Genomic DNA, 23,350 nt, shown 5'->3' on the forward strand with positions numbered 1-23,350 from the left:
GGGCGTGGAAGGGGCGCGGCTCTGCCCGGCCCTCCCTGCCCGCAGCGGGGCGGTGCTGACGGACGGGCTGTCTGTCTGTCTGTCTGTCCGTAACTCTGTCCGTCCGTCGGTCCCAGCCGCCCCAGGTCCCCGGGGAGCCGCGGGCGGTGAGTACCGAGGGAAGGGGGCGGGCAGGGCGCTGGGGGACAGCGGGACCCTCCTGGGCTGCCGCTCGCAGCCCCGGGACGAGCAGGAGGAGAGGAAAGTCCACATGGAAGCCATAAGGAAGCTGGGTAGGAAGGCAGTGGGACCCCGTGAGAGTGAATGTGGCGTTAGAAGCTGAGTTGTTGCTCTCTCTCACTTCCCTTCCGCTCTGCCAGGACCCGAAGTGTTGGCTTGGCTTCCAAAGCGCTCAGCGGACCCCGCAGTTTCAGTGGGTGCGCAGCGTCTGGGGCTCTTCTTGCAGGCTTTTATTAATTTTATTAAATGTTACTAATTCAAACGCAACAGCCAACGCAACTGCATTATCCAGCGCAGTCCCGGTGGGTTTCCATTGGGATCGGACGGTCTCTCCCAGCCCTGTGGATGCAGCCCGGGCAGTGTGGGATGTCCTGGGCTGAGCTGGCAGCTGCTGCCTGAGGAAATCCCTTTGTGCAGCTCTTCCTCAGCCCATCCTCAGTGCCCAACGCAGCTGCTCAGCGTTCCACCTTCCCCTTCTAACAGAAGGGCCCTAGCACAGGAATAACTTGCTGAAAGCCTTGGCAAACTCTCCCTGAGAAATCCGGGTGGGATGGAGGCTGCTGGAGGGATCTGCTTGGGGCAGGGCAGAGCAGCCAACACGCTCCGCTGCCCTTGGGAGGTGACACAACTTCCCTGGAATATCTGGCTGCCAGCAGGGAGCCGATTCCATGGGACCTTCCCCAAAAATGCAGGAGACTGCTGCTGCTCGGGAGAAGTGAGGAGATCCCGTATTTGGAGTAGGAGCAGATCCCATATTTCACAAAAGCGAGGTTTTATTGTCTGGCTTTGCAGGTTTTCCCACATAAGTGGATGGCTGCTGGTTCATGTGCCAGAAGTGAAGCAGCTCAGTTTCCACATGTGTTCCTTAAACGTGGTTTTCATTATTCATGCTATTTTCAGTCCTTTGTGGAAATAAATGTTTGTGGCTTGACTGTTTTGCTGGAGGAAATGAAGGATTCTGTCAAATTCCAAGGTGCAGGCAGTGTTGTTCCAGTGCTTATCTGGGTGTTATCATGGTAATATTGAATTTCCTTGTTGCTCCACAACAGTAAAGACTTTATTTGAAAAAGGTCGTTGTCCAACAAGAGAAAGGTCAAAGATTTAGTTGTCAAAATGCTGTGATATGCTTTCCTGTTATATTCTTAGGGGAGACATTTTCTAAGGGCCCAGGTCTGGTTCAATTTGGATTTCTGATTCACCTGCTTCTCCTTTACAATTCTCCAGAAATTGTTCATGTCTTTTTAGGTTATGGATTTTAGTTTTTAGTGCATGTAAATTCTCCTGTCTAGCAAGGGGTACATGAGGGTGGAGGGTGATCACATACAGTGGTAATTTAAATGTAGAAAAATAAGGAAAACTGAGATGGACGTTGTAGAAAGAATACTTTTGATTCAGTTTCTACTCTGAAATGCTCACATGTGAAGTTTCACCTTGCAGTAGTTATTTCAGCAGGTGAGTGAGTGTCACAATCCATTTTTCTCTTACTCTCAAGGTGACTCTGATGTGCTGCAGACAATGAAGTCCAAGCCAGCCCTGGGCTGCAGGTAGTGCTCCCCCAAAAACAGAAGCCAGGCAGATGCTGCCACATCATGGGATCAGAAAGAAGGGCCCAGATGGGCTCCAGAAATAGTCTGGAGGTCTGATGATTTTTAGAGACTGCAGGACCTCCCTGTATCTTCATTTTATGGCAGTTAGTTGATAACAGATACTGGAAATTTCCTCAGTTCTTTCTTGTAGTTTTTTTATCTTAAGCAAAGTTTGTGGCAACGAGACACCCCCTGAATGGCCAAAAGGAGTGATAAAAGTGAATTCTAGCTTGTGTGTAAATAGCAGCTTTCAGAATAAAAACCACAGCAGCTCCTTTTTCAAGTTAAATGTCCTTCAGTGTCCAAACCATGAACCAAAGATGTTTTCTCAGTTTTTTTTTTTTTAATGTGTAAGAATAAAATCCAGTTCTGTTAGACAAGCCTGAGCTAACAGTTACAAAATTAATACAGGGCAGCACTTTGAGGGAGAAAAGGGTGAAATGAGTGTTGGAAATCGTGTCATTTCCTGCTGTCCTGACATGGCAAGGGGCAGGGACTGTGTGCTGAAAGGTCCCTTTCATGGCATGGAGAGAAAGCTGTCATGCAAGTCAGCACAAAGAGCCAGTATGTGCTCAGAGTTGTGGAGCCAAAAAGGTTTTACTTAGAACATTTCCCTACTGTCTGGACACGGCTGAAACCCAGGCACCCCCTCCCATGCAGATGTTTTAGAGCAGCACCAAACTGAGCTGTCTGGGGCTTGTCTTGGCACATTTAAGAAAATTCCCAGGTTTGAGTGAGCTGCCTGCAAATCCTGGAGGAGGGACAGAAGGAATCAAAAGAATTTTCACTACTGAAATCTTTACTAAAATCTCAGAAAACAAACTCGTTGCTACACATAAAAAGTAATCTGACTTGATTTTTTTTCCCCCTCAGCTTTTACAGTGTTGATTTGCTGAGCTTTGGGTGGGTGAGAAGCCACCTTTGTGATTTGTAACTCTGTGCTGGTAAAACAAATAAAACTTCTTGAGCAAATACAGCTCCAAAACGTACTTTTGCAAAGTAGACCTGACACAAGCTTTGTAATCCTCCCTTGATTCTCACTGTGTATTTAGAGGGGTTGTGAGGGCTGTAAATCATCCCTGAGCACAATTTGCAGTCCTGTACAGGTGGGTGAGATTGGAAACCTGCCAGGTAGGGGTGGGGGTCTCCTCCAGGTGTGATCACTGTATCATCTTGAGCACATCCCTTCCTGCAGTGCAGGTTCTTCATTTAAAGATCCTGATTCTTCATGTGGCACTCCGTGCTCTGCTCTGGGGACAGGGTGGGCATTGAGCACAGCTTGGACTCAGTGGGCTGGGAGGGCTTTTCCAGCCTCACTGATCCTGGGATAATACAGCCCCTGTCACACAGAAAATCCATCCCTGCTGGTGCCATGGTTGGGGGTCTGTGTTTGAAACCCTCCTTTCAGTACCAGTTCAGGGACAGCCAGCAAAGAGGGGCAGGGTTTGGTTATTTGGGAGGGTGCAGGAGCTCACCACCATAGAGATGCTCCGTGTCTGGGTCTGTGCTGAATGGAAGCACCTTTGGGAGTCCCAGCACGGAGCAGGAGATGAAACAGAAACTCCTCCCTGGTATTTTCTGCCAGCATCTGCCATGTGTTGGCTTTAGATATGTCTGCAGCTCCAGGGACAAGGACACCACGGTTGGATTAGCTGGGTGGAATTACTTTCTAATAGGTTTTAGAAGTCTCTGAAGAAGCCATTCTAAATATTAAGTTCTGTAGTTGGTTCTGCTCTTGTGGGTTCCTTCTGCTCAGGCTGTCCTGAGGCAGTAGGCACCACACAAAGTCACTCCTCTCACTTCTCCCTCCCATATCCCAAAGATATGGGAGGGAGAAGTGCAGGGATGGTAGCACGGAGTATTTTAATCAGGAAATATTTTTTGTAATTAATTAGGAAATATTTCTGTACAATAGGGCTGTCCAGCCCTGGCACAGCTGCCCAGGGAAGTGCTGGAGTCCCCATCCCTGCAGGGATTTTAGACTTGCAGATGTGGCACTTGGGGACATGGGTTAGTGGAGGCCTTGGCACTGCTGGGAGTGGTTGGACTGGGTGAGCTCAGAGGGATTTTCCAACCGGAATGGCTCCACAGTTCTGGGATGCTGTAGCTACTTGTGAAATGGTGATTAACTGAACACCTTCTGAGGCAGACTCAAGTGGCATCCTTAGCACTGCCAGTTCCAGTAGCAATTTATTAACTGGTGCAATTAATTCGGGACAATTAATTGGGCAATTAATTCAGCAGTGAACGTTCCATGGACAGTAGTCTGGCTGATGTTTGCACTGCACGGAGGGGACATGAGCAGCACATCAAATCCATGTTGTCATTGCCACTCTGGGACTGCAGTGCCAGGAAGGGAAGCCTGGCAGTGACACTTCTCAGGGCTCTCACCCCAGTGAAATGGCCTCACTGTGCTGGTGGTACCAGGTGTTGGGGCTTAAGGAGTTCCCTGGAGAATTCTGGATGTTTTCTGCAGGTGGGAGAGCTGTGGAAGTGCTGGCAGTCCCTTGGTATGCTCAAGTTTCATTAGGGTTTGTCTCCTCAAGATCTTGCTCTTTCCTAGTCAGGCAATATGTTCCCAGTATTAAATTATTGATATAATTACCCTGTTTTACAGTCTGTGGGCAGCTTGGTCTAGAGCACCAGTTCCAGCAGAAGTGTCCCACCTACCTATCACTGTGCCCATGAATATGTTTTCCACTTCTGTACGTTATTTTGAACAGGTGCAATTTCCTTGTAAAACCAGTTTTGCAGAAGTGTGAAGTGCTTATTTTTTCAGCGTGTCATTGGCTGTAAAAAAGCCACTTCTTAGGTAACAAACCTTTACAGTATTTGGCAGGCAAAATCACTGCATTAAAAAACAAACAAAAAACAAAACAAAAAAAAAAAAAAAACCAAAAGAAAACAACCAACCGAGCTGTGCTTTGCTGGAAATGTCCCACTTGCAGTTAATTTTCAGCAGCTGAACTGGAGTGGCTGTGGCACTACAATAACCTCTCTGTCTGGCTTTGCAAGGTGGAACAGGCTGCAGGCAGAGATTTTCTCAAGGAAGCCTCCCAGAAAGGCAGTGCTGCTGCATTCCTGTCCATTTCCCAACCCTGCCTGCAGCAGTGTATTCCACAGGATATCAGCTTCCCTCCTGGGAAAGGTCATTCCTTGCCTCACAGGGATACAGTGGGGAGGCTCCCTTGAGAAAATCTCATTTTCTCCGTTCCTAAGCGAGCTGAGAGGTCCCCAGTTGGTTGGAAATTGCTTTCTTTGTGCTGAACTGGGAGTTTCAGCCCTTGCTTTTCATAAATGCTGTGTTCAAGTCTCACATGGTACATTCATTTTTAATTTAATGGTTTTCCTTTGTGTTTTCAGTGAATCCTGGCGATAGCAGCGATGACAGAGGCCAACCATATCCATGCAGTGATGGAAGGGCCAGAAGGAGATGATGCCAAGTGCAGTTTCCATCACACAATGTTCCTGGAACCCCAAGAGAAGAAGAGGAACATGAAGGCTCTGCTGCTTAAGCAAGCAAAGGAAACCTGCAGCTGCACCCCAGCCAGAATTAAAGACTGCGTTTTGGGGTTTTTCCCCATCTTACAGTGGCTTCCTAAATACAAACTCAGGGAGTATCTCCTGGGGGATGTGATGTCTGGTGTGATCGTGGGGGTCCTGCTGGTCCCACAGTCCATTGCCTACTCTCTCTTGGCAGGGCTGGAGCCCATTTATGGCCTTTACACCTCCTTTTTCTCCTGCATCATTTACTGCATCTTCGGCACCTCCCGCCACATCTCCGTCAGCATCTTCGGCGTGGTTTGCCTGATGCTGGGGCAGGTGGTGGACAGGGAGGTGGAGAGAGCTGGCTACGAGCTGGAGCCAGCTGTGCCCAGCGCCCTGCCAGGCCCGGGAGGGCTCGGGAATGCCACTGGCAACGGGACAGAGCCGCTCTGTGACAGGGGCTGCTACGCCATGGCCGTGGCCGCCACCATCACCTTCATCTCCGGGGTGTACCAGGTGAGGGCAGAGCTGCAGCTGCTCTGCGTCTCTCGTGGGTTCTTTTTTGGGGTTATTTTATTTTTTTAATGCACTGATTTCGCCTGCCTGTAAAGGTTTGTTGCCTAAGAAGCGGCTCTTTTACAGCCACGCTGCGGAAAAAAAAGCGCTTCACGCTTTTGCAAAGCTGGTTTTACAAGGGAATTGCACCTGATCAAAATAATGCACAGAAGTGGGAAACGTATTCATGGGCACAGTGATAGGTAGGTGGGACACAAGAGCTCGTTTTAGAGATGTAAACAAGACCAGACATCTGGGGTTTTGTGCAGAATATGAAATTTTATATGATGGAGACTTCATTTTTATATGGTATTAGAAGCTACTGTAATTGGTTAGTAATCCAGTGAAACTCAGTTCATTGGTTGGTAAGGGTTATTGTACACGTCTGTCAAACTTTTCTAGTTTTAGGTAGTTTACATATTTTCTTCTAATATATTAGAATATTCTATAGAAGCATATTAGAATATTATATATTAGAATATGATACATTCTGTTATATAGAATATTATATAGAATATAACTAGAAGAAAATGCGTAAACTACCTCTGCTTATTTTCTAGAACTCGCTGCTTGCCTAAATTAAAGCAGGTATCCTTGTTTTTAGAGTCTTATACATTAACCAGAATGGGATTATTTTTAGCTGTACTGCAGAGCTGTGGTATTTGAGTTTGTGAGTTCACATTCATTTGTTCTCATTTGTCCAGGGTGACAGCCCATCAAAATATATAGGAGGGGAACAAAGCATGTTTGTGATACTTTAAAACACAGGTTTTGGACACAGCCTGTAACTTTTTGTACTGCAAGTTTCCTCTTGAGTTATTTCAGAAATATTCTGGGCCTCCCAGCCACCACTGGATTTTGGGTTTCATCTTTCATCCCTGTGGGATGGGTGCAGTTTTGGAGTTGTGAATTGCACTTAATAGTCTTTGCAAGTAGAAATACAATTAAATTTCTTTATCTGAAGAAATTAGATCAGTTTATCTTCAGTCCCTCTGAATATTAGGCATATTCTCTACAGGCCAAAACCCTCAATTATTATTTTTTTCAACCAAAATCACATACTCTTTGTATCAGAAACTTTACAATCAAATCTTAAAAAGAAAATCTTCTCACACCAGTTAATACTAACTAGGTAAGCTAATTTTTATTAACGTTTTACACTTAGAACAACCTTGAATTAATTATCAAGGCTATAAGGGAGCCTTTTTGAGAGCTGTGAGCTGATTTCAGCCAGCCCAGGTTGCAAACCTGCCTTATCTTCAGTAATTGAGATTCTTATGGAGTTCCCACTTATCTCTATTTTTATGAACTGCAGCAGAGGAGTTTGTAGCTCACAGACTTCCTGAGTCAGAGGCATCAAACTTTCTGCAGTGCAAAGGACAGTTGTCACCCCACAAGCTGTGCTTTTATTGCAGGCTCTGAACTCCAGTGCAAGGCAGCCAAAGGCCAGCAGGAAAGTTTTAGATCCTTGCAAAGTTCACAGAATTTAGAGGAACTGAAAGCGAAATGGCAAATGCAGACAGTATTTCAAATGTGGGCTTTGTATTTTTTTTCCCCCTAGGTTTTCTTTTTTTTTCTTTTTTCCCCACCAGGGTAATTAGCAGAGCAAACAATAAACGTTTGTTCAGGGGATGAAGACCCCCAAAAAGCCTGGTTTGAATACTGGAGACTTTTCTCCCTGCTCAGACCGCGCCTCATCCTCCAGGGCCGTGCGCGATGTTGGGTGTTTTTATCCCAGCTGACAAAATCTGTGGGATTTGTGTCCTTGGTTCCTTCCAGGTGGCCATGGGTTTCTTCCAAGTGGGCTTTGTCTCCGTGTACCTCTCGGATTCGCTGCTGAGTGGATTTGTCACAGGGGCCTCCATCACTGTCCTGACCTCGCAAGTCAAGTACCTGCTGGGCCTGGACCTTCCTCGGAGCGGCGGCGTCGGCTCCCTCATCACCACCTGGATAAACATCTTCAGGAACATCCACAGGACCAACGTCTGTGACCTCATCACCAGCTTCTTGTGCTTCCTGGTGCTCATCCCAGCCAAAGAGCTGAACGAGCGCTTCAAATCCAAGCTCAAGGCTCCGGTTCCGGTGGAGCTCTTTGTGGTTGTGGCAGCCACGCTGGCATCTCACTTTGGGAAGCTGAGGGAGACTTATGGCTCCAGCATTTCTGGGCACATCCCCACTGGGTTTCTGCCGCCGCGCCCTCCGGTCTGGACCCTGATTCCCAACGTGGCGTTGGATGCCATCCCCGTTGCCATCATTGGCTTTGCCATCACCGTGTCCCTCTCGGAGATGTTTGCCAAGAAGCACGGATACTCTGTGAGGGCCAACCAGGAGATGTACGCCATTGGCTTCTGCAACATCATTCCCTCCTTCTTCCACTGCTTCACAACCAGCGCAGCTCTCGCCAAGACCCTGGTCAAGGAGTCCACGGGCTGTAGGACCCAGATGTCCGGCATGGTGACCAGTTTGGTGATCCTCCTCGTCCTCCTCGTCATCGCACCTCTGTTTTACTCCCTGCAGAAATGCGTCCTCGCCGTCATAACCATCGTCAACCTCCGTGGAGCCCTGCGCAAGTTCAGGGACCTGCCCAAGATGTGGCACCTGAGCAGGGTGGACACGGTGATCTGGGGGGTCACCATGGCGGCCACGGCGCTCATCAGCACCGAGATCGGGCTCCTGGTGGGGGTTTGCTTCTCCATGCTCTGCGTCATCTTCCGCACGCAGCGGCCGGAGGCGCCGCTGCTGGGCTGGGTGGCCGAGTCGGAGACCTACGAGTCCCTCTCTGCCTACAAGAACCTGCAGACCAAGCCTGGGGTTGTGGTGTTCCGCTTTGAGGCCCCCATCTACTACATCAACAAGGAGTGCTTCAAATCCACCCTCTACAAGCAAACTGGGGTCAACCCCGTGTGGGTGAAGGCAGCCAAGAAGAAAGCGGAGAGAAGAATGCTCAAGGAGAAGGAGGCAGGGTCTGGGGACAGGCAGAGCAGCGTCCCCGTGGATTTGGGGTCAGAACCTGTGGGGTTTCACACCATAGTGATCGACTGCTGCGCTGTGCAGTTCCTGGACACGGCCGGGATCCGCACGCTCAAGGAGGTCTGCAAGGACTACGGGGACATCGATGTCCACGTGCTGCTGGCCCAGTGCAACCCTTCCGTCAGGAGCTCCCTGCTCCGAGGGGAGTTCTTCAAGGAGGGGGAGGACCACCTGCTCTTCCACAGCGTGCACCAGGCCGTGGACTTTGCCCTGGGCACGCAGGGGCACGGCGCTTCGAAGCGCTAGCTTGGAAAGAGAGAGATTGGAACAGAGGCTGGGCAAACGTGTCTGTGTGTCTGTGGAATTGATGTGTGTGTGCTCAGGTAGCAGGGCAGGGTGGAGCCAGCACACTGGTACTGGGCAATCTCTCTGCATTTACCTGCCCCAGGGGTAGTGATTCCGTGGGAGGTGCTGAATGAAGGCAGATCTTCACTTGATTGTGGCCAGTCTGCAGATCTTAAGTTTGCATAGGGTTGTTCATCTCATGTCTCCTCTCTGGAGCTTTCTCAGTTCCACTCTTTTAAGCTGTGATCAAGTCTTTTTTTTGCCACCCTGTCCTTGAGGATGGGGTGGGATTTTGGAGTAGTCTGGACATCCTGTCCAGCTGAAGAATGAGGCAACTAATTTCTCATCCCTCATTCTGGCATTGCTTTCCATCACCACACCCTTGTGTTTGCCAAGGGACAGCTGCCAGGGACTGTTTGCTCTGGCCTTTACTGGGCAGTGCTTGAATTTGCAACCTCCCTGAATCTCAGATAGAGAAATCAAATCTATTAGGAAAATATCTTAATGGATATCTTCTAACCAAGCACCTCTCACCTCCAGAGGTTTTGGCACTGCCTCCTAACTCAGCCAGGCCACAAGGACACGGTTATCTCGTTTCTCCACAGGCCTTTAGCTGCCTGTGCCCATGGAAATCCTGCCTCTCCAGCTTGATTTTAATGATTTTTTTTTTTTCATAGATGACTCCTTAGAAGTCTGATTCATTCCTATGGTCAGTCAATTGTTTTCCTAATATTTAGGAGCTCTTTAGACTTGTGAACATCGGATATAGAAAATATCTAGCTCTTTAATTTTAACCAAAAAAAGTCTCTCCTAGGCAGTTTTTATGCCAGGTACAGAGAATCACAGGCACCAAAGTGAAAAGGGACAAATAGATTATCCAGCATCTGCCCAAATGTGTCCACGTCACACAGACTTTGTGCAGGAATGCAGGATTTATTGGCTATAAACCCTTTGCTCTGTCCTGGACTTTATGCACAGACCATTGGAAAAGGAGCCAGGAAAATTCTTTCCTGAACTTTTTTTTTTAAACCAGGTCAGTATAAATAGAGCTTTTTACTTTGATTTTAAATTCTGTGGAAGTGAAGAGTGCCTGTTCTTCATGCTAAAATACAAGGATAGGATTTTTTACTGCTTTCCTCACAGCAGTAGAATACAATTGTGAAGGCAGAATTGAGAGATTACCAGCTTTTCCTGAATACCAGCTATACACAGCACACATCCCTGGAAGAGGGTGCTTTCCTCCCAGAGGAGTTTACAATCTGAATTTCAGGTGCTTCACAGCTTTTAAAAGGGAAAGGTGCTGTGAACAGACAATATTCTCATCCTTAATAATTCAAAAATAATGAGTCAGAAGTAAAAAAAAGGTGTAAAATCCAAAATGAATTGTGAAATGTTTTCTAAATAGAAAGAGATTTTGAGTTTAAACTGTTTTGCTGGGTTGTTATTTTTTTTTTTTCTGAGCAAGTACCAGTAACTATTCTCTTCTTTCTGTGAAAGCTGAATGCCATGGATCACTTCACTCTGGGAGCTTCAGAGAAGGATGAGGCAGCAGGAAGAGGAGTCCTTTTTGTGTTAACTGAATTTACTGCATTTTTGAGGACACCAGAGCAGCATAGAAGTGCTGGGGGAGGTGAGGGAAAAGGAGACCCTCAGGACAGCTTGGAAAAGGAGACCCTCACTGATACCCACCCATTGCACGTCCCAGACCTGGCACTGGTGAGGAAAGAATCCTCTGTGTGTCACTGGGAAAAGTCTGCTGTGTTCAAACCCCACAGATGTTCTGCCTCAGCCCCGGGGCCTCTTTATGAAGGAGATGAATCCCAAATTCTGCTGGATTTTTCCTTTGCTGCCGTAGCCTCCTGCAGGAGCATTTTTATTCTGGGCTGAGGATCCTTTGTGCAGCTTGGTGAGCTGTGATCACTGGCTTGGCATTGCCAGGGAGGATTGGGCTGGGCTGTGTAAGAGCAGGGTTACATTTTGAGGCTGTATTTCAGTTTTTAACCAGAGCTGGTTTGTGTGCAGAGCCCCTGGGTGGGCAGGTTTGTCCCCACAGGGGTGGCAGTGCCAGGGCCTGGGGGAGTCCCTTTGCAGCAGAGTTTGTTCACATGATCAGAAAGAATCTCTGGAACTTTGAACAAAAACCTCCTTGCAGCTTTGAAATGCTGATTTTTTTAACTCCTGTTTTGCCAGAGGGCAGAGCAGGCTAGAAGCACTGAAAGTGCTGATGAAAAAGGACAGCAGGTGGTGGTTGCAAATGTTTTATTGGTTTTTGCAAATATTCCTGCCTTCCTGCAGCTCCTTGTTCTCACCCCTTTCCTCTGAAGCATGGGCAGGACTCAGGAGAGGAGGAAGATCAGGGCAGGTCAACCAGCAGTGGGACAAAAGTCAAATAAAAACTGCTCTGGGTGATTCTTTCCTCTTCCCCTCTCTCCCATGTTCTTTCCATGCTGCCCAGGTGGAGATTTTTTCACCTGTGACCGTGCACAGGTTCGTGTAGCCAAACTCCAAACCTTTATTTATTGAAAGATGGTTTTGCAAATCCATTCCTACCTGTGCCAGGAAGGGAGGAAAGCAGTGTTGACTCCAAAAAGGACCCACTTCCCACAGCTAGTGGGATGTGTATTTGTGGCTCCTGGGTATTTATTTACATAAAAGCACAATAAAACAGTAATAAAATTATTTTTCAGGTAATTAAATTAGATTATATCTAAAAGATGTGCTGAACATTACCTGGAGCATGTTGCATTTGGCCTCAGTGCTGTTTGTGCAGCCTCCAAATTCCATTTCCAGCAAAACACAAGAAACTATTAAAATGCAACAGCAAAAGCAGCCAAAAAACCCCAAAACTTTTAATGCTCTTATTTAAAATTAATAAGTATCAACTAATGCACACTGCCCTGGCTAAAAGGGAACTGAAATAAATGCCATTTGCCAGAGAGTTCAGAGCAATAGGGAGTTGTTGGGAATTAACTGCAGATTAAAGCTTATTATAGCTGGAATTTCTCAGAACAGAGGGTTTCAGCCCTGCTCCTCTTAAGCCTGGAATTGTTTTTTAGCACTGACATGAATCTGATTTGAGCCTCCTGGCAAGCAGCACATTTTGCTTGACTTTGCTCATGGACCCTTTGAAGCAATCCAATTTTATCTTTAGGAATTTGGGATCACTGATTGGAAACGTCTCCTCTAAAGCATTTGTTTTATAATGGAATCCATATATTTCTATATTTTGCTGCTGTGTGATGGATGCAGCAGCTGGATCTCTGCATTTATGCTTTTGTGATATTGCTGTCCTGCCCTGGAAAGGGCTCTCCTGCCTTCTGCTGTTTGAAGTGAGCAGTGGTGGGCACGTGCCAGGTTCTGCAAGGGGAAATCTGCCACACTCGCAGCTTCCTGTGCCTTCCCCCATCCCCTGGAGCTGTGAATTTGGGAAGGGGGCCCCTCAGAACCGTTGGGTTTGGGTTATCCATCGTCTGGAGCAGGGATGTTCCTCCCAGGTGCAACCTTGAGAACGCCAGGCCAGACTGGAAGCTGGTATAAATCAGTTCAGCTCTATTCCCAAGTGTCCCAATCAGCAATTATCAGTCTAAATGAAGAATTAAGAGATCATTAGCACGTTCATTAATGACAACAACAGAGCATTATGGAAATGAACTCAGTCTCAGCTGTATGGAAATCTCTTTAGCACTCTCCTGCTGAATGCCAGGCTCTGCTTTTCCCTCCAAACGTTTCACTTGTCTGAGTGCTCTGACACAAAAACCATTTTCAGTCCACTTCACAAACCAGGGGCTGGCACTGCAGTGGGCACGGGGAGCTCATTTTGGGTCTCATGGTGACACTGCCAAGCTGGGATTCAGGGATGCTGATGTCCTGTCAGGCACTGCAGGACCAGCCTCCACCCTCCTGCTGTTTTTCTTCCTGTGTTTTGCTGCAAGGCTCTGAATATTGACTGTAAACAGAAGCAGCTGTGTGTGCTGCTCTTCCATGTGACCTGCTGCTCAGTTTTCATGATCTTTTGATAAAGCCAAAGCTCCTGAACAGTGAAGTGAGTGCCCAGGGTGGGGACAGAGGTGCTACCACCAGCCCCTGCCTCAGTGCTGGGCTCACCAACCACAGGTTTGTAGGGAAAATTTGATTTTGCCCCGCGTCCTGCCCTCAGTTCTGTGTCCATCCCCTGCCTGGTGGTGGCTCTCTCTCCTTGCCCTGTCCTGTCTGAGCTGTACCCATTGTTGTTTTTAACTGTTCACGTGCCTTTTTGTCACTGGAGATTTGTTAGCATGAGAATTTTCTGTCAAATCTGGTAAAATCACTGGGGTTTCTTCAGCACAATTAAAAGATGACATTTATGGGGTTTTTTTGTTGTCACTGACTGATGGCACTTCCACCGTGCTCTGCCCCAGCTGGCTTTGTGCAGCCAGGATGGGGTTTGTGGTGGCATTTATAACCAAAATCAGCATGTGGGGACAGTGATGTGCCATGTGCCGGGGAGCAGCACCCTCCTGTGGGCCTGGGCTGAATTCCTGAAGTGTGGAAATGGCCAGGTTTGGTGCTGCTTGTACTTTACAATAGGTGTAGTTACAGCACCTGGTGTTACACACTCAGCCTTGCAAAATTGCTGCCGTGTATTTCAGTGTTCCTTGAGATAAAGCAAGCTGTGCCAGGGAGGTTTAAGTTGCATTTTGGGAAAGGTTCTTCCCCCTGAGGGTGCTGGCACTGCCCAGGCTCCCCAGGGAATGGGCACAGCCCTGAGGCTGCCAGAGCTCCAGGGGGGTTTGGACAGAGCTCCAGGGATGCCAGGGTGGGATTTTGGGGCTGTGCAGGGCCAGGGGCTGGACTTTGATGGTCCTTGTGGGTCCCTTCCCTTTGATTCTGTGATTCTGTCCCAGGTTCTGTGCCTTGCTCAGGTCATGGCCAGGACGAGGCAGAACAAACCTGCGAGCAGCTGTGAGGGCAGTTCTGGGCAGTTCCTGTGACATTCTGTCTGCAGAGGTGTCCTTGACTCGTGGAAAAGACTTTCCTGGCCCAGCAGGGCTCAGCTTTTACCTGAGGATGCCTTTTACCTCAGGGGACCTCTGTGCACAGGCTGCACTTTGTGTGTTGGTGCCAGCAGCGTAGAAGGAGCGCTGGGTGATGGGAATGCCTGCAGGAGCCTCCTCCTGAAAAGCAGAGAGAGAGCCTTGCCTGCAGCAGAGCTGGCTCACAGCTGAGGCAGCCAGGCTCAGCCAGCAGCACGTGCACCTGGGCTGCTTTAGGCTCTGCCTAACCTGGCATGAACTCATCCTGGCCATCCTGTGCTCGGTGGGACCCCCAGCCCCATCTCCTGGCTCTGGGGGCTGTGTGGGAAAGGTGTCCCAGGGCTCCAGCCCCTTCAGAGCCCTCCCACACAAACCTCTGAGATCTTTGTTACAGCTTCTGCAGCACTTCCTCGGGAAGAAGCTTCCTCACCCCTTTTCCCAAAGCTGTTGACTGCCACCACACCCTGTGACAGTTTGAGTGGTGGGGAAAAGCTTCTCCTGATTCAAATCTGATGGAAGATCCAGTCTTGTCACATGGCAGGAGATCAGATTAGGTATTAGGAGAAAATCCTTCACTGGGTTGGAAGAGGATCTCATTCCAAACACCTTCCACTATCCCAGGTTGCTCCAAGCCCTGTCCATCCTGGCTTTGGACCCTTCCAGGGATGGGGCAGCTTCTCTGGGCAGCCTGTGCCAGGTCCTCACCCCTCTAAGGATGCCAACCAGCCTGGGCTGGGTGCCAGTTCAGTAGCAAACAGAAATGTGTCTCCACGTTTTCACTCCACTGTACTGCTGTGGAATCAGTTTAATCTGTTTGCAGAGCCATTACAGCCTTTTCAGTGATCAGCTGGATAATGTGGAAAAGGGCCAGGAGCACTGGGAATGTGTCATGCAGGGAAGAACACAGGGGCAGCAGAAGCTGGTCAGGAATTCTTTTCCTCCTTGTTGTATAAAGACAGAGTGCTCCCCAAAACCTCTATAGCTGATGTGCTTGGCTCTGTTTTTTTTTTTTTTTTTCCCATCTTCCAGGAGTGAAAATTCTCTTGATTGTTGTTTATTTGTAGTTCTCCTGGTCCCTCAGCCCCCCAGGAGCAGGGACACTTTTGGCCTCCCCAAATTTGTGTTATCTTTGCCCTGCTGGGGCCCCTGAACGTTAAACTGCCCTGCCAGGGAGCAGGGGGCTGCAAAAGCTGCTCTGTTTCCTGGGATGTGTTATCTCTTGCAGAAATGGAAATAATCCCTTTCCAAGAAACAACTGCAGAGGTTCTGTTCAGCTTTTTTTGTCCTCGGGTGCTTCTGGTGCATTTTGCCATCTTCTGGGCTTGTCTCCTTTTCCTTGTTTTCCCCTTTAAAAAGATGGTGTTTTGTGTTTTGCAATAAATACATTTGAAGTGAAGTTGAACCAGCAGCCATCCAAAAATACTGTCAGACCCCCCATCTGAAGGTAAGGAAAAGCATCTCTCTTAACCTGGCACCTTTACCTGGCTCACTTCCTTTTTTTCTTTTTTAATAAAAATTGTGATCTGAGTCATGGGGAGCAGTGGGTGCAGCCATGTCCCAGACCTCTCAGGTCATGGGCCTCTCACAAATACAATCACAAATGTATTTACAAACCTTGAAGCAAACCAAGCCTCTTTGTGCAGTGCAGTGAAATCTGTTCTGAGGAAAACACGAGGTGCCAACTTGTCCTGTAAAACCAAAGGGATGCATCGACACAGCAGCACAAAATTCAATTTGCTGCATTTGCCTGTTGCAGAATGCCTAGATAACCATCACAGGTACAGGAAATTCCATGGTTTTTGCTAACTTTAGGCTGGAAAGCAGCAAATGCCACTCCTGCATCTCCTTGTGCCTGGAGCTTGTTGGCACTGCTCTGTTTCTCACCTGGCTGCAGTGGCTGTGGCTTAGATGGGTGTTAAATTGCTCACACACCATGCCAGGGATAAAAACTTTGGATTTCATGCTCTGGGAAGCAGAGGGGGCCGTGTCAGTGCAGGCAGGGTCCTGTCTCCACCTGCATTGTCCAAACCCATCTGTGCAGCCTTGGCCAGGATGGAGCTGAGCATGGAGTGAGTTTATAGTGGCAATAAAGAACAAGCCTTGAAGATGCTTTTGGAAACAAACTCAGCTGTGCTGACCTTGCATGGGGAAGGCAGCACAGCCTTGGGTGCCTCAAGGTCACCTGGAGGATTTATTGGCTTTTTTTTTTGGTTTTTTTTTTTTTTTTTTTTTTTTTTTGTTTTTTTGGTTTTTTTTGTGATGCTTTTCCCACAGCGAATGTGAAGCTTTTGTGTCTCCTGGCCTTGCCTCACCTCATGCAGAAAAAGGAATTCCAGAGATGTCCACAGTGTCACCAAGGGTGTTCTCCCTCTGCTGGGATGGAGGACACGGAGTGGCCTCTCCTCAGTGCCCACAGCTGGAATTTCCAGCACAGAGAACCAGCGGGGACAAGGAGCTTGAGAACTGCAAAAAGTGTGGAATATTTTAAAGTAAAGTATGGAATATACTTAAATAGATATTTATTAATAGAGTATACAAAAGCAACTGGGAATTTGAACACAAGAAAGGGGAGAAAAAAGTTCTAGGGGAAGATGGCAGGGAAGGCTTGGAGGCAGAAGCCTTGGAGAGGGGGAAGAGCAGGGCTCTGTCAGGGCTTCCCAAGATCTATCAGGGCATAAAGGAAATCTCAACAAATAAAAGAGCTCCAGAATATAGAAATGAAGATGGAATTGGGAAGGAATAGCAGCAGCAGGCTGAAGGTAACCTAAATCCTGCCTCAGGTGGAAAAAGTGCTTCACCCCATTTTTGTGGTGGACAGGGCAGAGATCCAGAGCTGGATCTGCCTAAATGAGATCAAACCCAAAGATGGATTGTGCTCAGCTGTGTTTCAGCCCAGGGAACACTCAGGCTTGAAAGTGCAGCCTGGCCAGCTCTTCAATGGCTGACTCATCACTTCAGTGAATTTCAAGCTGAAGGATTCATAGAGAAAATGGAAATTTGGGTCATTTGCTGGGGAAGAAGATGGAAAAAGAAAATGAGTGAGTAGAGACCACATCATCCAGGCCAAGGCACAAAATGAGCTGTGACTGGGAACAATTACAAAGTTTCTGAAAGGAAAGATGGAGTCTGTTACTGAGAGCAGGGGAAGGGAAAGGGGAACTCTCAATGTTGCACCTGAAAATACATGAGCTGTGGAGGAATGGCAGAGGAAAAAAAAAGAATTGATATAAATAGATAAAAAGATTGAGCAGCTGCCTCCCTACCACGTGCTCTCATTTTCTCCTGCTGCCAGAGAACACGGATGTTCCTTATTTATTTACTCCTCATTACTGAGATCCAGACTTCCCCTGATGAGATAAATGTAGCTCAGGATGCTGGTTTTCCCCTTCTCTTCCCTCAGGGTGTCTCCCCAGCATCTGCATCCAAACCCTGTGGAATTCCACCTCTCCATCCCCAGCCCAGCTCTCAGCCCTCTCTCCAAGGTGCCTGTGTGGCAGGAATTTATCCAGCTGCACGGGGCATGGCACATCCAGCAGAATCTGGACTGGGTCAGTGGAAAAGAGGTGGAAAAGAAGGGGGCAGAACAAGGGGAGTGTGTGCTGAGAGGTCTGGTGGAGGTTGGTGGCACAGGTGGCAAGGGCAGAGCAGTTCCAGCTGGTATTTATGAGGCTGCTCTTTCCACTCAGGGTGATGAACAATCCTTTTTTTCCTGCCTGCTGGTGCAATTGCTCACCTTTACCTACCAAATAATACAGCCCTGGTCTTTTCCCAGCTGTGTTTCAGCACAGCGAGGCCCCTTGTTACGTGTGCTAAAAGGCTCTGCAAAATGGGAATTGTGCAGACTGGACACATCCAAAGTTCTGCTGCCTCCCTGAAATAACCCGTGTCACCACAGCTCTGCTCTCTGCTTTACACAGCCCCTGTGGAGGAAAAACTACCAGGAAAGGAAAGTCATTCTGCAACGAGCTTTGCTTCTTGGTTTTTGGCACAAAAGCTTGTCCAGAATAGATGAAAACCTGAGCAGAGAAGCCCAGCAGGGCCTGAGCTCGCTCAGTTCAGAGAGGGGCAGAGCAGGGAGGTTTCTTTCCATCGTTCCCCTTGTTTAGCAAACACTTCTCCAGATCCAAGCAATCCTCTTATCTGGCAGGAGCACTTCTCTAAGCCCTCTCAATCATTCTTCGTGTCCAGAACAAGTTGTCAGCCAAAATACTCTCTGAGAATGGTGTTTGTTTTCCAAACACAGCTCTGCTTGGTGGCTGCACCGTTTCCAGTGCCTGGACAGAGATAAAAGAGACATGGCTTGGCTCAGGAGCTCAGATCCCAGGGGAAGTGGCACCTGGGCCAGGTTTTCCTCTGCCCAGGGGTGCTGCCAGGTGGAGACAGCTCTGTCCCCAGGGGAGAAGCTCCAGGTGCTGAGGAAACACCCAGTTTGCAGCCAGAGGTAAGATCTGGTGATGTGTGCAGGGCAGGGGAATGGGATTTCTCCTCATCCCAGTTCAGCTCCAAACCACAACCACTGTGGGTCTCCCCTTCAGGAGTGTTTTTCTCTCTGTCTGTTGTTCAGTTGTCACAAGAGGATGTTTTGGTGCAGCTGCATTTTGACTGAAAAACTTGGAATAGCTCTGGAAGGTGCCTCTGTTATGTAACCAGCCCAAAAAAGCAGGATGGCAGATGGGAGCTCCTGTTTGATGCAAGCCACTAATGCAATTTAAAACTATGTCATGTTGAAGGAAAAATTAATTTGCAAATTATCTCCCTTACCCACATCTTGATTCCTAAAGTATCCTTTGGAATATCTTAATATTTCCAAAAGAAGTTTTTTGCCTAAGTAGCGGTGTCTCGGCAGAAGGAGTTTCAGTTTGACTGAAATTCAGTGAAATTTCACTGAAATTTAGTGAAGTTCCTGTTTCAAACCAAGAGAAATGGGGAAGGAGCATGGGGGGCTCTGTATCTCTGCCCCTGATTTGGGGGTTGTGGTTAATCAGCTCCAGAAGTGACAACAAACGAATCAACCTTGGGAAAACGCTTTTGGTGGATTTGTCTGAGTTAATTCCCGTTTGTTTGTTTGTTTGTTTTTCATTTACTTATTTATTTCTCTGCCCATGCCACGAGCCCTGGAGCTAAGCAAAGCCCCCTGTGCTCGTGCCTGCAGCCCCTCCTGCCTACCTGCTCTCCTGCCTTAGCTCCCCCTGCGCCCATGGAGGACACGTCCAGCCAGGAGCCAGCACCCAGCAAAGCCACCCTGGGCTCCCCGCGGCCGCACGAGGCTCCTGCCACGTTTATCAGCCTGGAGGAACACGAGCCCACGGCCTCCAGCACCAGGGAGCTCATCCTGGAGAAAGCCAGAGGTGCCTGCAGGTGCAGCCCGGGCGCGTCGCTGCGCCGCCTGCTCCCGGTGCTGGTGTGGCTGCCCCGGTACAGCCCCCGCACGCAGCTGCTCGGGGACGTGGTCTCGGGGCTCCTGGTGGGCGTGGTGGCCATCCCTCAGTCCATCTCCTACTCCCTGCTGGCCAACCAGGACCCCATCTACGGCATCTACACCAACTTCTTCTGCAACATCATCTACGCGGCCACGGCCACGTCGCGCCACGCCAGCGTGGGCTCCTTCGGGGTGCTGTGCCTCATGGTGGGGCAGTCGGTGACGCGCCACCTGCAGCTGGCAGGCTACGGGGACAGCAGTGCTGCCCTCGGGGACAACTCCAGCTCCCCCAGGAACGGGACAGAGCCCTGTGACAGGAGCTGCTACGCCATCACCGTGGCCCTTTCCTTGAGCTTTCTGGTGGGCCTTTACCAGGTACAAGTGTTCCCTCTGCTGCTGTTTCCTCCTGGGAATTTCTCTGAGTTTGAGATCTCTAAGGGTTGGGTCAGACTTGAGAGTCCTGAGAAACGTTTCTAGACCCTGACACCCTTGAATATTTGTGAATGCAGTGATTTTAAACGTGCAAACACAGCTGAATGGGGGTTGTTTTCCTCCGTGGGACAACCAGGTCCTTGGATGTGTCTGAAACATCCTCAGGATCAGACACAGCAAGAGACGAGAAGGATCTGTGAACCAACCACCTTCCCACCACCTCAGTCCTGCAGCTGGGCAGCTCAGAGCAGGTTTGGGGCTGGCAAGGACCACCCTCAAGGGCCCTGCCGTGCTCCCTGGCAGTGTCCCCACTGCCTAGGCCGAGCTGTCACTGAGCAGTTCCAGGCTTTTCCACTGGGACAGCCAAAATTCAGAGCATCCCGAGTGAGGGAGACCCAGAGCTGCTCTGATGGGGCTGCTCGTGAGGAGGCAGCAGCAGGGACCTCGTAGGATTTTCTGTGTGGCATCCCCAGCCACAGAGAAGTGTTGAAGGTAGGTGTCTCTACTTTTCCATACCCCAGATGAACTCCTGAAGACAAATTCCTCCCACGGAATGCTCAGCACGTCCCCAGACAGAGTAGCCAGAGCTGCTAAAGTGGCAGCAAAGGGACATAAATTGCCAGCCACCCCTTCCAGCCCTTCTCACCCGTTCTAAAGCTGTGGCTGCTTTGCCTTTCAGATCCTGCTGGGGGTTTTACAGATGGGCTTCGTGGCTGTCTACCTGTCAGAGCCCCTGCTGGGTGGCTTCGTGACTGGCTCCAGCCTCACCATCATCACCTCCCAGATGAAATATCTGCTGGGCCTGAAAATCCCCCGTCACGAGGGGGTGGGCTCCTTCATCCTCACCTGGGTGGACCTTTTCAGGCACATCCACAACACCAACATCTGCGACCTGCTCACCAGCCTGGTGGCTTTGGCCATCATAGTGCCCGTCAAGGAGCTCAACGAGCGCTACAAGGAGAGGATGAAGGCCCCGTTCCCCATCGAGCTGCTGGTGGTCATCGTAGCCACGGTCGTCTCCCACTACTTTGACTTTGAGCAGCGCTACAAGGCTGCTGTGTGCGGGGACATCCCCACGGGCTTCAGGAAACCCACCGTCCCAGACATCAGCCTGTTTCCCAGCCTGGCCCTGGATGCTCTGCCCATCGCTGTCATTGGCTTTGCCATGACCGTGTCCCTGGCAGAAATCTTTGGCAAAAAGCACGGCTACGCCGTCAGCGCCAACCAGGAGATGATCGCCATTGGCATGTGCAACCTCATCCCTTCCTTCTTCTACTGCTTTGCCAGCTCTGCCGCCCTGACCAAGACCCTGCTGAAGGAGTCCACGGGGAGCCAGACCCAGGTGTCTGGGCTGGTCACCTCCCTGGTGCTGCTGCTGGTGCTGCTGTGGATCTCCCCGCTCTTCTACTCGCTGCAGACCTCCATCCTGGGGGTGGTCACCATCGTCAACCTGCGGGGCGGCCTCAGGAAGTTCCGTGACACGCCCAGGATGTGGCAGCTCAGCAAGCTGGACACGGTGGTGTGGTGGACAACCATGCTGTGCTCCACGCTGGTCACCACGGAGATCGGGCTCCTGGTGGGCGTTTGCTTCGCCCTGCTCTGCATCATCTTCCGCACGCAGAGACCCCGGGCCACGCTCCTGGGCAAGGTCAGCAACAGGGAGATCTACGAGGACCAGGCCGCCTACAAACAGCTCAGCAGCATCGCCAACGTCAAAATCTTCCGCTTCGAGTGCTCCCTCTACTACGCCAACAAGGATTATTTCAAGGCTGTGCTGTACCAGAAAACCGGGGTCAACCCCGTCCTGCTGGCTGCCAGCCACCCCCAGCTGGTGGCCCAGGCAAACCCAGAGCCAGGCAGCAGCAGGAGCTGCTGGGCCACCGGGTTTGGCTGCCTGAAGCAGGCCGGGAGAAGGGCTGAGAAGCCTCGAGGAGATGCCCGCCCCCCCTCGGCAGATATGCACACCCTGATCCTGGACTGCGGGGCCATGCAGTTCATCGACACCGCGGGTCTCTCTGTGCTCAAGGAGACACACCACGACTATAAGGAGGTCGGTGTCCAGGTGCTCCTGGCCAACTGCAACCCCTCCATCCGCCAGCGGCTCCGGGAGGGAGGCTGGGCTGGCCAGGCAGGCAGCGCTGGGGGCCAGCTGGCCTTCCACAGCATCCACGATGCCGTGCAGTTTGCTGAGCGCCGGCACCGGGGGGAGAGCAAGGACAAACGGGCTGCTCTCCCGGACCCCGAGGAACAGAACTTCCAGGTGTCTTTGTAGCCCTGGGTGCGAGGAGAGGTTTCTAACGGGGATGGGCTCGGGAGCAGCTTCGGTGTTTGTGCCGTCAGAGCGAGCGGGAGGGGCTGGGATGCTCTGCCCGAGGGGCAGAGGGTGGGAAGGGATTGGAAGGGCTGAGCTCGGGATGGAGCAGGGGGTGGGAAGGGATTGGGCGGGCTGAGCTCGGGATGGAGCAGGGGGGGGCAGGTTTTGGGTGGGCTGAGCTCGGGATGGGGCAGGGGGGTGGGCAGGTTTTGGGTGCGCTGAGCTCGGGATGGGGCAGGGGTGGGCAGGTTTTGGGTGGGCTGAGCTGAGCTCGGGATGGAGCAGGGGGGTGGGCAGGTTTTGGGTGCGCTGAGCTCGGGATGGGGCAGGGGTGGGCAGGTTTTGGGTGAGCTGAGCTCGGGATGGGGCAGGGGTGGGCAGGTTTTGGGTGGGCTGAGCTGAGCTCGGGATGGGGCAGGGGTGGGCAGGTTTTGGGTGGGCTGAGCTCGGGATGGGGCAGGGGTGGGCAGGTTTTGGGTGGGCTGAGCTCGGGATGGGGCAGGGGTGGGCAGGTTTTGGGTGGGCTGAGCTCGGGATGGGGCAGGGGTGGGCAGGTTTTGGGTGGGCTGAGCTCGGGATGGGGCAGGGGTGGGCAGGTTTTGGGTGGGCTGAGCTCGGGATGGGGCAGGGGTGGGCAGGTTTTGGGTGCGCTGAGCTGAGCTCGGGATGGGGCAGGGGTGGGCAGGTTTTGGGTGGGCTGAGCTGAGCTCGGGATGGGGCAGGGGTGGGCAGGTTTTGGGTGGGCTGAGCTCGGGACGCGCCCGAGGCGCGGGGGGCGGCGGAGCTGCGCCTGCCCCGCGTGGCCGCTGGAGGGCGCGAGTGAGCCGCGAGCGGGGCCGGGACCGGAATTCGGGAAGGGACCCCAAAAACTCATCCCAATCCACCCCTGCCAGGGCAGGGACCCCAAAAACTCACCCCAATCCACCCCTGGTATGACAGGGACCCCAAAAACTCATCCCAATCCACCCCTGCCAGGGCAGGGACCCCAAAAACTCACCCCAATCCACCCCTG

At 50.6% G+C, this 23,350-nt stretch overlaps 2 protein-coding genes across 2 annotated transcripts; both read left to right on the forward strand.

Annotated features, from left to right (window-relative positions):
• The first annotated feature begins 67 nt into the window (after positions 1-67).
• On the forward strand, positions 68-13,504 carry SLC26A2 (solute carrier family 26 member 2). The gene is made up of 3 exons (XM_053991320.1): positions 68-146; positions 5,169-5,807; positions 7,626-13,504. Exons 2-3 carry the CDS (start codon positions 5,190-5,192, stop codon positions 9,120-9,122), a joined length of 2,115 nt encoding a protein of 704 aa, XP_053847295.1. The 5' UTR covers positions 68-146; positions 5,169-5,189; the 3' UTR covers positions 9,123-13,504.
• Positions 13,505-19,292: 5,788 nt separating this feature from the next.
• Positions 19,293-22,361, forward strand: LOC128814879 (sulfate transporter-like). The gene is made up of 2 exons (XM_053991175.1): positions 19,293-19,967; positions 20,704-22,361. Exons 1-2 carry the CDS (start codon positions 19,371-19,373, stop codon positions 22,294-22,296), a joined length of 2,190 nt encoding a protein of 729 aa, XP_053847150.1. The 5' UTR covers positions 19,293-19,370; the 3' UTR covers positions 22,297-22,361.
• Positions 22,362-23,350: the final 989 nt, after the last annotated feature.

Source organism: Vidua macroura, chromosome 15, assembly GCF_024509145.1.
Source record: "Vidua macroura isolate BioBank_ID:100142 chromosome 15, ASM2450914v1, whole genome shotgun sequence".
In the NCBI taxonomy this organism is placed as follows: Eukaryota; Metazoa; Chordata; class Aves; order Passeriformes; family Viduidae; genus Vidua; species Vidua macroura.

Excerpts from the sequence above, each read along its gene's own strand:
- LOC128814879 (XM_053991175.1), top strand. The coding sequence starts at position 19,371 with ATGGAGGACACGTCCAGCCAGGAGCCAGCACCCAGCAAAGCCACCCTG. Across the intron at positions 19,968-20,703 it reads TTCTGGTGGGCCTTTACCAG|ATCCTGCTGGGGGTTTTACA; the intron begins GTACAAGTGTTC and ends TTTGCCTTTCAG.
- SLC26A2 (XM_053991320.1), top strand. The coding sequence starts at position 5,190 with ATGACAGAGGCCAACCATATCCATGCAGTGATGGAAGGGCCAGAAGGA. Across the intron at positions 5,808-7,625 it reads TCATCTCCGGGGTGTACCAG|GTGGCCATGGGTTTCTTCCA; the intron begins GTGAGGGCAGAG and ends GGTTCCTTCCAG.